Source organism: Mycteria americana, unplaced genomic scaffold, assembly GCF_035582795.1.
Source record: "Mycteria americana isolate JAX WOST 10 ecotype Jacksonville Zoo and Gardens unplaced genomic scaffold, USCA_MyAme_1.0 Scaffold_46, whole genome shotgun sequence".
Lineage (NCBI taxonomy): Eukaryota > Metazoa > Chordata > Aves > Ciconiiformes > Ciconiidae > Mycteria > Mycteria americana.
In genome coordinates, this window is record NW_027445633.1 from 375970 (window position 1) to 389142 (window position 13173).

The 13173-nt window shown below is 51.9% G+C and overlaps 1 protein-coding gene across 1 annotated transcript; it reads left to right on the forward strand.

Moving 5' to 3' along the window:
• Nucleotides 1-7519: 7519 nt before the first annotated feature.
• LOC142403938 (olfactory receptor 14C36-like) lies at nucleotides 7520-8479 on the forward strand. The gene has a single exon (XM_075490243.1). It carries the CDS (start codon nucleotides 7520-7522, stop codon nucleotides 8477-8479), a length of 960 nt encoding a protein of 319 aa, XP_075346358.1.
• The last annotated feature ends 4694 nt before the right edge of the window (nucleotides 8480-13173 follow it).

Here is a 13173-nt window from a genome sequence, read left to right on the forward strand (position 1 = left end):
GGGCCTGGGAGCCAGAGATCAAGGTGAAATTCCCTTGAGAACAGCAGAAGGAGTACTTGGTAAAGCAAGATAAGCGGGACTAAGCCTGGGAAAGTGCTGATAAACCCCCCTTTGTGAACAGTGCGTGAACAGCAACTTTGTTCCAATCATATAATTGTTTTAAGCGCGTGGACAAGTATAGTTATCCAATAGAATAGTCGCTGTTAGCGCGTGCTTTGCTTAGCTTCTATATAAACCTGTTAAGTAATCTGAATAAAGGAGAACGACCATACTCATATTGAGATTCATCGTTACTCCGGGTCCGTCTCCCACTCCGACATCTGGTAGCAGAGGATGCACCGATGAAATCTCCGTGCCTGCGGTAAGCAGCTAGAGGAGGGGAGTTGGGAAACCACGGCTGAGAGAAGCGCTGCCTGGAGCAAGAAGCAGGGCAGACGCCGGTGTGAGGTCGCTCCTCACCTCTCAGGCGCAGTGATGGAAACAGAAGCTGCGGCCATGTTGCTCACTGGAATCCTCTCTAAGAGAGGGATAGAAGCACCAGTGAAGCAGTTAATAAGGTTGATTAAATTGGGACAATGTTGGGGTCACTTTTCTGACACCTGCATGTTATTTTCCGTATCGGAATGGCGAGATTTTGGAGGAACAATGTGGCAGAAAACAATAGAGGGGGATAAAAAGGAAGAAAAGGAAATAAAGGCGGTACGTGGACTCTGGAACACTGTCTTAGAAACTCTGAAAGAGATGAAGGCGGAGAGGGAAGTAGCTTGCGCTGCTGCCCAAATGTTCGGTCCAGGAGTGTCTAAAGATAATCCCAAAAACAAACCGGGACCTATTGCGCGAATTTTTGGGCTGCCTGCCGTGAGAGGCGTGTCTGGAACTGTCTGTAAAAACGTTTCTGAACTGCGTGTTATGGCGGAATCAGTGCAGGCGCCAGAAAAGGCGGAAGTTCCAGTTAGCTGGGTTAATGCAAACTGTGAAGCGAATGCGGAAGTAGCTCCGCCAAAACCCCCTGGAGGGGCGGGAGCGACAGAACCTAACGACTTGGGCGGAACAGCCTGCCGACTTCCCCCTGCAGCTCCGCCCAGTGAACCACCCTCCGCGCCTCCGTTGCCGCCCTCAACCTCATTCTATCCGCCCCTACCCCCCTCTACGGAATCCTCTGGAACTACCACATCACCTAACGGGGAGGAGCTGCCACAATCCTCTGATGCCACTGCAAAAGTGTTGCAAGCAGTTTTAAAACGTCTTGATACTCTGGAATTACAAACAAAAAGGAAAGGAGAAGCTGTGCCTCCATGTTTAATGGACCTTCCAGCACTCCCTAGAGCCACACGCTGGAGTGGTGTCATCAAAGATGCAATTCTAGAAGGACACTGGAAGCCTGGGGGGGCTGAAGGCCCTGCGACATTAACGTTTCTGGTTGTACAGGAAAACGGGCAAGGAAAGTGGAAAAAAAAACCAAAACAAAACCCCAAACAAATATGGATTACATTGCAACTGGTATCCTCTTATGTATGCATATACAAAGGATAATAGCTGTAAAGCCTTCTGTGAGACATTTTATATGGAAATCATTATTTCATTATTAATCATTATTATTTCATTAGAATATTAAATATAATTAAATATAAAATTAAACATAATATTAAATATAAAATTAAATTTCATTATAATATTAAATCAATATTATTTCATTATTAACCATTATTATTTTATTATAATATTAAATAAAATTAAATATAAAATTAAATATAAATTTAAATATAATATTAAATATAAAATTAATAAAATTATTTAATTAAAATTATTAAAATTAATTTTTATTAATTTTATTAATGTGATATTAAAATTATTACAATTATAATTATTAAATTAAATATAATATTAAATATGAAATTAAATTTCATTATAATATTAACTCAATAATATTTCATTATTGATCATTATTGAATTTTTGTGAATGGTAATATGAAAAACTACTCAAGTTCTAGAGATGACTGAGAAGGATTGTCGTGCATAGTACTACTTAGTTATTGTAACTTTTTATGCTTAAATTACGGTTAAAGGTTTTTTTTCCTTTTCACGTTTTAAGCATCTTGATCCTATGACCTAGACATACAGTACTCAAAAAAAAAAAAAAAAAAAAAAAAGGCGGGGTCAAGGGTCTTCCCCCGGATTGCGATGATGAACCTACCCTCCTCAGTACCACTGAGAGAGTGTTCCTGTCCCTGCTCATACCTGGGGGGGCAGCAGGACGAGCCCTGAAACAGGTTGGGCAATTAGCCTGTTGGGCTGAGAAACAAGCAAATGTCACCACCCAGGTAATAGAAACATTATTAGAGGATCAAAATAGCTTACTCCACGCAATTTTGCAAAACAGAGCAGCAATTGATTTTTTGTTATTAGCCCAAGGTCATGGTTGTGAGGATTTTGAAGGCATGTGTTGTATGAACCTGTATGATCACAGTGAATCAATTCACAAACAACTACGATGGCTGAAAGAGCATGCCAACAAAATTCGACAAAATCAGGGTTTTTCTGATGAATGGTTAACCAGTTTGTTTGGGTCCTTACCATCATGGCTGAAGGGTTTGTTAGCTGAGGGATTACGACTTTTAATAATTTTAGTTATCATAGGTCTGTGTTTTTGTGTAGCATGTAGCTGTGTCAAAAAGGCTTTAGAACCATGATAAATCATGCCTGGATTGCTCAAAAACAAGAAGGGGGAATTGTGGAAGAATGGTTAAGTGAAAAAGGACACAGCTTAATTGATGTGAGCAATCCAGCCTTTGATGGGGCCTGGGAGCCAGAGATCAAGGTGCAATTCCCTTGAGAACAGCAGAAGGAGTACTTGGTAAAGCAAGATAAGCGGGACTAAGCCTGGGAAAGTGCTGATAAAACCCCCTTTGTGAACAGTGCGTGAACGGCAACTTTGTACCAATCATATAATTGTTTTAAGCGCATGGACAAGTATAGTTATCCAATAGAATAGTCGCTGTTAGCGCGTGCTTTGCTTAGCTTCTATATAAACCTGTTAAGTAATCTGAATAAACGAGGACGACCATACTCATATTGAGATTCATCGTTACTCCGGGTCCATCTCCCACTCCGACACTCTTTTAGTCTCTCCTCCGAAAAGCTCTCCCCATCCCATGCTAGCCCACTTGCCGTCGCCATGCAAATCGCGCCTCATCTCTCCACAGTGTTTGAGACATTAACTCTTTCAGTCGCTCACACATACTCCCCACGGGGCCCTGAGCTGGCGGTGCTGCTCTGCAGAGCGAGGGGGCTGTGGTGCCCTGGGGCCATGGGGTGACCCTGCAGTGGCCATGCGGGGAAGGGTGAGAAGCAGACCCAGCCAGACAGGGATCGCTGCTGCTGAGCCCCTTTCCATCTCCCACTTCCCAGCTGGCCTATGACCAAGGAAGGTGCTTAGGAGGATCATGAGACGTTTCCATATGACATCTCCTCAGCCACCTCCAGTGTCTCCTAAAGAGCCTGTACATCACAGTACCCAAAGCTGTGCTACCTGTCCCACCACGTCAGCACAGTGGTTCCCTCAGAAGCTCTGTCATGGACTAAGGGGCTCCCGACCCTCCTGGCTGTGTCCCAGGCTGAGGGCATTGGTGCACATTTGGGTTGCAGTAGCTCAGCAAAGTCTTCTCATGGAGAAAACTGGAACCAAGAACCCAGGACCCCACGTATGCAAAGGCTTTGCTTCAGAGCAAAGACATGCTGGGAATGATGGCAGGTGGCAACGTAAGGATGAAATGAGATGCTCGTGAAGACAACAAACCCTGCAGTCCCCAAGGCCAGAGGAAAACAGGCCTGGGCCATGCCAGCCTTGCAAGAGAGCAGTTTGCTGCCTGAGGGGACTCTGCAGCACCTTGTGCCAATCTCCAGGAACACAAGGTACCCCTGAGAAGGTCCCTGGGTGAGGTAAGGCTGCAATCCAGCCAGACTGTGGACATCAGTGGTGTGGGTTTTTCTTCATATGATCACGGGTAGAGGTGGGTAGAGGACAGGGGAGAAGAGAACTGTCAGGGGTTGAGAGTATAGGGCCATGAGTGGAGACCCTGGTGTGATGTGCCTCCCAATCTTGCAGCAGCCCTGGGTGTAGACGAGATGGACCTTGCCTCCTTGCCAGCGTGTTGGCATTCCTGTGCTGGCAAAAAGGCACCGGACCCCTTTGGGAGGCCCTGGTGTGTCTGCCCAGCCCCCACTCCAGTGGGACATGGCTTTCCTGGAGGTCCTGTGCCATATTTGCCAGCCATATGCAGTTGCGCTGGGCACCCCAGGCACCTGGCATGGCACCAGAGGCCTTTCTTATGCCCTTAGAAAGAGCCTTGCAATGATATCGGTGCCTGCAATGCAGGGACGTGCCCGTGCCTGAGTTTTGTAGTAAGCTGAGCTCTAGTGAGTGCAGTGGAGGGAGCCCAGAGAGAGCCCTGACCCTCCTTCTGCTGCACTCCTCCTTTTGGCCAGCTGGAAGGCCAGCAGCTGCCATGGACATGTGAGTCTAAGAGATGTTCAGATGCCGTAACCATTGGGTGTAACCTGAGGTGACCAAGGGACCCTCCCTCCCAGCCCCCCAGCTCATGCTCAGGCAGGTGGGGGTGTCCCATGGATGCTCCATCAGCGCTTGCAGACAAATCCACAAGTCCTGGACCACCCCTGGCACCTCAGATGCCACCAGGTGTTGGTGTGTGAGCAGCTGACTGCCACCCTCCATCCCCATGGATCACCGAGGGAGCTCAGGGCAGGGGCTGCTCTGCAGGCACCTATTTTGTGCACGCTGAGCTGAAGCAAGAGGAATCTCGGCTCCTGTGGGGTGCATGGGGAAGAGCTGAACCCCCCTGCAGTCTCTGGGCTCCTCACCAGAGAGGAAATACCTGATGGACTCAGCTGAACCCCTGCCCTACACGGTGGGGAAATGATCCCTGCCTGTCACTGCCACGGTGTCCTGCCTGGCAAGGGGACATGGATAGGGGTCAAGGGAATCAAATATTGAAACTCTTTGTAGACCCCCACGGCGTGTTAGGGCAAATCCCACTTCTAAACTCTGTCTCTGCAGTGTTCAGAGAGGGACAGTCAGTGATTGCTTCAGTTAGCGTCTGCCTACGCTCCCCAGGAGAGACCCTGCTGCCCTTCAGGAGACGTCAGCCCTTGGAGCCCCAGGGACACCTGGAGGGAGCCCAGAGGGGGCAGAGAAAGTGCTGCCTTGGGCTGGTCCTCTGCTGCTGAGCTGGGCTGGGCTCCTGGCATGGAGGGAGCTCCTGGCAAGCGGGCAGCGCTGCAGAGAGACAGCTCTGCCCAGGAGCAGCTCCTCTGCAAAGGGCAGCAGGGCTGAGGGCACTGCCTGCAGGCAGCGAGGGGAGAGCAGTGAGGCAGAGAGAGGTTAAAGGCAGCCTGGGCTTGGAGGATGCTGAGAGCTCACTGGGGGAGAAATCTTCACAGCCCTTGACAGTGTAAGTGTGTGGCTACAGGGCAATGCAGCTGCAGTTGCTGGAGGGATCTCCTAAAGCTGGCACATCCCACAGCCCATGGGATCTGTAAGTACAATTCTCACAGTTTCTCCAGTGCAGAGGATAAGGACGTCTTCTGGAGCAGGGCTTCCTTGCTGCACCGTCAGAGGGAGAGGGCATGATGTATCTCTGGGTGCAGTGCAATGCAGAGGCTTCCTGGAGCAGCCTCCTAAAGCAGGCATAGCCCATGTCTAAGAAGATCTGCCAGGAAGGCTCTCGAGGCTCCTTCGGTGTTGAGGAGGACGTGCTTCAGAGCAGGGCTTCCGTGCCGCGCCGTCAGAGGGACAGGGCATGACCGCTGCCTTCTCCCAGGAACAACCGCAGGGGTGTGAAGCCGGGTGTGCAGGCAGGGTGCCCAGGGCTGTCCTTCCGAGCAGGGTCCCTGTGCCCCTGGGTCAGGGCTGCTCACAGCTCCGCATCACCCCCAGGACATTTCCCAGGGGACTTTTCAAGAAGCCTATCAAGGCAGGGGCTACCTTGTGTAAAGGTGTTTCCAGTTTCCTGCTGTGCTGGTGGTGGTGGTGAGGAATGGTGATGGTTCTTTCAGTTTTGGACGAATGACCGAGACTCCTACAGCGTTACAGTGAGTTATCAATAGGTTCCCAGGAACCTGATAAAGTCCCTTCACCCATTGCTTTGCCTACAGAAAGCACTAATGTCACCTCTATGGTGTCTTCAGGATTCATCTGAGGTGCTCCTTAGGACTTGCCAATACACAGATGGCCCTGGCCAGTGCCCTGCTGCCAGGAGGAGTCTGCAACGCAGAGCTGAAGCACCCAGTGCGTGGGATGGGCTCTGTGAGCACTGGCAGGGAGGAGACATGGGGACAGAGAAACGGCTCCTGGCAGGGACAGCTCCAGGCAGCAGAGACAAGGGCAGGGACTGAGAGGAAAGTGCTGACGGCAAAGGCTGAGGGGGATCTGATGCCTCTTCCCCAGTCAAGGCCCCCTGGGCTCTTCTCCCACCCAGCAGAGCCTCTGCCCTCAAGGTCAGGGCTTCCAGGGCAGGAGTTGCCTCCTCTGCAGCAGAGGAGACTCTCCCGAGTGCCTGTCTGTCCGTCCTGGCGCTGCTTCCCTTGGCACAAGCACTGGAGCATTTCTCTTGGTTTCCCCACCCCTCCCTGGTGCTGCTGCTCTTGTTTTCAGGCTCTCTGGGAAAGGGGGTTTCAGCTGCAGCTCAGCAGCTGATCCTGCAGGTCCTGCCATGCTCATGTTTCCGTGGGTGCAAGGCGGCTCTCTGGGGCACTGGGCAAAGCAGTCCATGGCATGGGGATAAGGCTGACTGTCCGTTAAGGACACCCCATATTTAGGGCATCCAGAAGAGCAGAGCTCTTCCCTGGGGAGGGGAGGGTGGAGATCATCTGCCCTTTCAGGCTGGATTCACCTGTTCCCAGCAGAATCCAATTTCCTTTCAGGGGAACATCTGAGTGTGATCACCATCCAGACCAAAGAGGTGTGAGCCAAGGACAGCTGGGAGCAAGACTGATGGACAGACCAGCTCTCCTCCATCTGCACTGAGGGTCTGTCCTTCTGCCTCTCAGGACTCTCAGTGTAGCACTTGTGGTGTAGCAGAAATGCCAAGGATTTCTGCCTTCAGAAAACACTCCCCAGATGTGAGAGGGGCAACAGGAGCAAAATAAACAAAACAAAAGCCTTGAACCTTGATTCTGCAGTTGGGTGAATTGGGAAGGACAATGCTGAAAAGCTCTTTGAAACCATGAGTAAATTGACCCTGAGATCACTCCTGGTTCCTGTTTAGCTGTGGCTGCACAGCAGGACTGATTCCTCCACAGAGGAGTCCCCTGCTCCCCACTACACCCCAACCCAGCACAGACGAGAGCTCAAGCCAGGGAGCTGCACGAAGGCCTTCCTGGAAAGACAGAGGCCACGAGGGCTGTTTCTCTGAGACATGGCATAGGTTTCACTCAGAGAAGTCTCTCCTCACTTGTCACTGCCCTTTTCTCCCTCACCAGGCCCTTTGCACAAACTAAGAAGATGTCCAACAGCAGCTCCATCACCCAGTTCCTCCTCCTGGCATTTGCAGACACGCGGGAGCTGCAGCTCTTGCACTTCTGGCTCTTCCTGGGCATGTACCTGGCTGCCCTCCTGGGCAATGGCCTCATCATCACTGCCATAGCCTGTGACCACCGCCTCCACACCCCCATGTACTTCTTCCTCCTCAACCTCTCCCTCCTCGACCTGGGCTCCATCTCCACCACTGTCCCCAGATCCATGGCCAATTCCTTGTGGGACACCAGGGCCATCTCCTATGCAGGATGTGCTGCCCAGGTCTTTCTCTGTCACTTCTTTATGTCAGCAGAGTTTTATCTGCTCACCATTATGGCCTATGACCGCTACGCTGCCATCTGCAAACCCCTGCACTACAGGACCCTCCTGGGCAGCAGAGCTTGTCTCATCATGGCAGCAGCTGCCTGGGGCAGTGGGTCTCTCACTGCTGTGCTGCTCACAGCCAATACACTGACAATCCCCCTCTGCCACGGCAATGCCCTGGACCAGTTCTTCTGTGAAATCCCCCAGATCCTCAAGCTCTGCTGCTCACGCTCCTACCTCAGGGAAGTTGCAGTACTTGTGGTCAGTTTCTGTTTAGTGTTTGGATGTTTTGTTTTCATTGTGCTGTCCTATGTGCAGATCTTCAGGGCTGTGCTGAGGATCCCCTCTGAGCAGGGACGGCACAAAGCCTTTTCCACGTGCCTCCCTCACCTGGCTGTGGTCTCCCTGTTTATCAGCACTGCCATGGTGGCCTGCCTGAAGCCCCCCTCCATCTCGTCCCCATCCCTGGATCTGGTGGTGGCAGTTCTCTACTCGGTGGTGCCTCCAGCAGTGAACCCCCTCATCTACAGCTTGAGGAGCAAGGACCTGAAGGACTCCATTAGGAAAGTGATTTCATGGCTGTTTGTCAATATTGATAAACTTCCCATCACTCTCCACAAATGACATCTAGTGTATCCCAATGCAGGCCAGTACTTTGTTTATGGTTTTATCCTTCCTTTTTTCATAGCACTGCCTGTATTTTTATTTATGGTTATTATGTTCATACATAATCATTTGTGTTCAGCTCACTCTCCTGAGAAATGAACCCGTATTTCTCTCCTTCTCACCTGAAACCTGGATAAATGTTTTTCTAACACTGTTTCAGAGCTGACTCTCTCATAGCATCTCTGTCATAAAATGACACCTCCCCCATGCAGTTCCTCAAGGTTTGGCTGGTCTTCCACACCTGATCTCAACAACAGGCCCAGGAATTTCACTGCAAAAGGGCCTGAGTAAAAAGCTCGTTGTCACGTGGGTAGCTGTTAGAGAACAAGGGTTGGATTTAGGACACGTGGTGTTGTCTGTTGACAGTGGAGATGGTGAACGGTCACCGAGATGCTGTCATACTGCGCTGTCTCAGTGCGTGACAGGGCAGAGGACATCCTCCAGGAGAGGAATCTGGAGCTGCCTAGAGAGCCCGCGACATACGCATGGACCGCGGGTGCCTGGGGTGGTCACTGCCTGGAGCCCCACAAAGTGAGAGATTGCCCAAGGTGGAGTCAACCCAAGGGAAAGCACTAAATCCAGGTGTCTGCAAGGAAACAAAGATGGACACGGCCAACCCTACACAGACCAGCTCCAACAGGCCTTTACAGCCACCACACCACCAGCAGCACCTGCACAGCCACGAGCAGCACAGCTGGCCCCATCCTGTTCCCCCTCTCAGCCTGATCTGGTGTGAAGGCTGCACGAGTGCTCCGTACATTCCCGGCAGAACTTACCTGCAGGCTCACACACCCCCGCGGTCCCTCCAGTGTGGGCCTGGGCTTTGGGTCTGCCCACACTCAGAGATACTACCCGCTTGGCAGTTCCAGCCCTGGGTCTCTCCAGACCCTGGTGTCCTCGTCCTCCTTGCCAGACCCCCTTAGAACTGACCAGCACAGCACGTACATACATTCACGCCCAAACACACACACAACAGTGAGCCCACTCACACAGCAAACAGCCAGGAGCAGAGTTTCATAAATGGTGTAGTTTAACCCTGGTAGGCAGCTCAGCACCACACAGCTGCTCACTCGCTGCCCCACAGCACAGTGGGGGAGAGGATCGGAAGGGTAGAAGTGAGACAACTCGTGGGTCGGGATAAAGACAGTTTAACACGTAAAGCAAAAGCTGTGCGTGCAAGCAAAGGAAAATAAGGAATTCATTCACTGTTTCCCATCGGCAGGCAGGTGTTCAGCCATTTCTGGGCAAGCAGGGCTTCGTGACACGTAATGGTGACTTGGGAAGAAAAATCCCATAAATCGGAACGATTCCCCTTCCCTCCTTCTTCCCCCCCAGCTTTTATTCCTGAGCGTGACATCCTAGGGTATGGGATATCCCTTTGGTCAGTTGGGGTCAGCTGTCCCAGCTGTGTCCCCTCCCAACTCCTTGTGCACCCCCAGCCTACTCGCTGGCGGGGCAGCGTGAGAAGCAGAAAAGGCCTTGGCGCTGTGCAAGCACTGCCCAGCAATGACTAAAACACTGGTGTGTTATCAACACTGTTTTCATCACAAATCTAAAACGTAGCCCCATTCCACTTACTGTGGAGATCATTAACTCTACCCCAACTGAAACCAGTATCATAAGCAGGAGACACCACGGTCACCAGGCAGAGGGTTTGGCCAGACCGGCACTGACCAGCCACCTCCCCATGGGCAGCTGGCCCCTTGCAGCCCCCTCCTGCCCCCTCTTCCACAGGCTGCTGCTTCCACGATCCACCTTGCTCCTTCCCTTTCTCTGCCCCAGTCTCCTCCCCAATTCAGAACCCTCAGCAATTATTTTTCCCCAATGGTCTCAGGTTTTCTGCATGTGTACCCAAATGTGATAGTTTGGATACGATTGCCTAGGTGCTCTGGGACTTCAATGGCATCACTGATGGCTTCCCCAGGCACTGATGGCCTTGCAAGACTTGACTGCCCAGAAGGTCCCCAATGTTCTGTGCTGTTTGGCCACTCCTCATGTCTGCAGCCACCTGCGAGACCCAGCCAGGACACACGGTGCTGCGCATACTTCTGGTCCCTTCTCACGCTCTTCTCTGTCACATCCTGCAGGTTCTCATGCCACCTCCCATAGTTTCCCATGGCATGTACAGGTGGCTTCACCCCAGGGCAGGGCCTCACCAGGGGCCCAGTCATCTGTCTGCAGCCATCCCATCTGGTGTCCTTGATGACCTCATGATGCCTGCCTGCTCCTGGCCAATCACATTGCTGTCATGAGGTGACCTCACAAGCAACAGCCCAACGACGTTGGCTTTGCCTACCCCTACCCCTCTCCACTGCCTGAGCTGTCATCTGTGTGGCTTTGGGATTTGTGATGCACTTTGTGATGTCACAGTATCGGCCTGCCTGCCGCAAGTCAGTCCGGTTACTGCAGTAGAAATGGCGTCTCAGTCACCTCCCAGCCATGTCACCTTCACCGTCCTCTGCATCCCCCCTCTCCCAAGCTCTCAGCACTGCTGGGTGGGCTTTCCGACACTCCAGGCGACATCACTGTGCCTGCCTCAGCACCTGGCCACTTGGGTTCTTTCCACAGAAGTGACTTCAAAATCCACCTCCCAGCTACGCTGCCTCTCCTTGCATCATCCGTTTCCAGCAACAGGAGCAGCCTCCCAGCCAACCTCCCAGAACCCTTCCCCTTTGCCTGCCTCTCCTCTCCCCTCTACAGCGCTGTCGTTTCTGCTGGGCAGGCAGCAACGTGCTCCCCACGGGGACTGCAGAGCCCTGGTGGGACAGCTCGAGTGGTGGGAGGGCAGCCATGGACGGCAAGGGCTCCTCAGGAAGGCAGGCAGGTGTGTGAGGAGGTGGAACTGAGCTCTGGGCAAAGGGGAGGCTGGCGTGCACAAAGCCTTGCCTTGGAGGAAGCCTCATGGTCACAGGTCCTCAGTTACGTGCCAAGTTGAGCCACCCCCCAGTCTGCTGGGAGGGCATCAGGTCTGGGCACAAGTAACCCAGGAGATTCCTGAAGGATGTGGAAGACCACATCTTGACACATGAGACACTCGATGAGCTAACGAGGGCTGGTGTCTTCCTGACAGACAAGGTGGCTCTGGCTGGGGATGGGAAGGATGAGGGCAGCCATGCTGCAGTGACCATGAGCTGGTGGAGAAGTAGGACACCTAGCAGAATGACAGTGCAGGACTGCAGGAGAGCTGATTTCAGTTAGCTGAGGAACGGCTTGGAGTGTCCTGGAGGACAAAGGGGCTGTGAGTCCCCCCTGGATCTTCAGGGACAACATCCTCAAAGCCCAGGAAGAAGGCCGTCTGAAGTGCAGGGAGTGGAGCAGGGCCCGCAAGAGGTCAGCGTGGATGAAGAGGGACCTCCCTGACTTAGGAGGTCAAACTGCAGAAGGAAGAGCAGGGAGGCTGGAGGGGACCAGGCTGCCCAGGAGGCAGACAGACACCTGGCCTGGGGGTGCAGGGATGGAGCCAGCAGAGCCAAAGCTCAGCGGTGGCTGGAAGTGGCCATGCATGGGGAGGGCCCCCAGAAGGGCTTCTCTAAATGTGTTGTCAGCACAAGGAAGGCAGCTGAGGGAAACCTGGTGCCAGTGCCCCGTGGGGCAGGGGATGGAGTGACAAAGACAGTATAAAGACAGTAATTATTGGGAACAAAGATGCTTCATTTCAGAGTGCTGGTAGGAAATGTATTTTGCTGAGTAACTGGACACACCTACACATTTTTCTATACATTGACCTATACATAAATACACGTTTTTCCATATACTCACATAGAAAGATAGATTTGATGAGATTAGTGCAAATTTGGCCATCCAGAAAGAGGAGAACCTTTCCCCACAGCTTTGTACCTTGATTTCCTCCATCAGGCAAGAGTGGTCAACACCTCCGAGCGTGACTCACTCTGTGCCAAGAGTTAGGGGTGGCATGGACAGTCCAGGGCAGGGAGTGTTTTGGGGCCCTGGGCTCTGTGCAAGACACCAAAATTATCTTTCTTAATGCTGTAGGCCTCAGTATGATGGAAATTTTGAGAACATTTGACAAAAATGAAGCAACAAGGAAATAGAATGCAAGATGTAGAGTGAAGGAAAAGTCCTGTTGCAACTTTAAGCTTCAAACACCGTTGATGTTGTTCTCCTCCTTGCGTTGTTTTGTCTTGTTTTAATGTACTGATCTCTGGGGGATTTGTGTACTGCCTTTGTTTGCAAAGGGAAGCGATCATAAAATTGGGGTGGGATGCATTTCCAGGGACAGGGGCGCGTGGTGCCAGTGGAGGTGCCCCGGGACCCTCTGCCCAGGCTCCAGCTGCAGCTTCCGAGGGGCTCTCGTCTCCAGCAGGTCCTCTGTGACAGCTGCCCGTCCCAGGCACCTACTGCAGAGACACCGGGTCCTCAGAGCTGGCACTGGACACTGATGGTCAGACAGCGGAGCTCTGCCTGAAAACCTGAGGAATTTTTACACGTGTTTACAAGTACAAGCGTGACCTCATCAGCTGAAACAACTGAATACTTTTAATAAAATGTCAGTGTTTTCCCATGAGATCAAAATGCCGGGTTTTCAGGATGTGCATTAATAGCAAGAGGAGCACTACTGACCTGCCTCTATAGTTGCATGGTCAGTACTCTGTCTGGTAGGCCATGCATTTAACCTCCCTCATCTTTCACAT

What these genes read in the sequence shown, in the direction of transcription:
- LOC142403938 (XM_075490243.1), top strand. Translation starts at nt 7,520, where the DNA reads ATGTCCAACAGCAGCTCCATCACCCAGTTCCTCCTCCTGGCATTTGCA.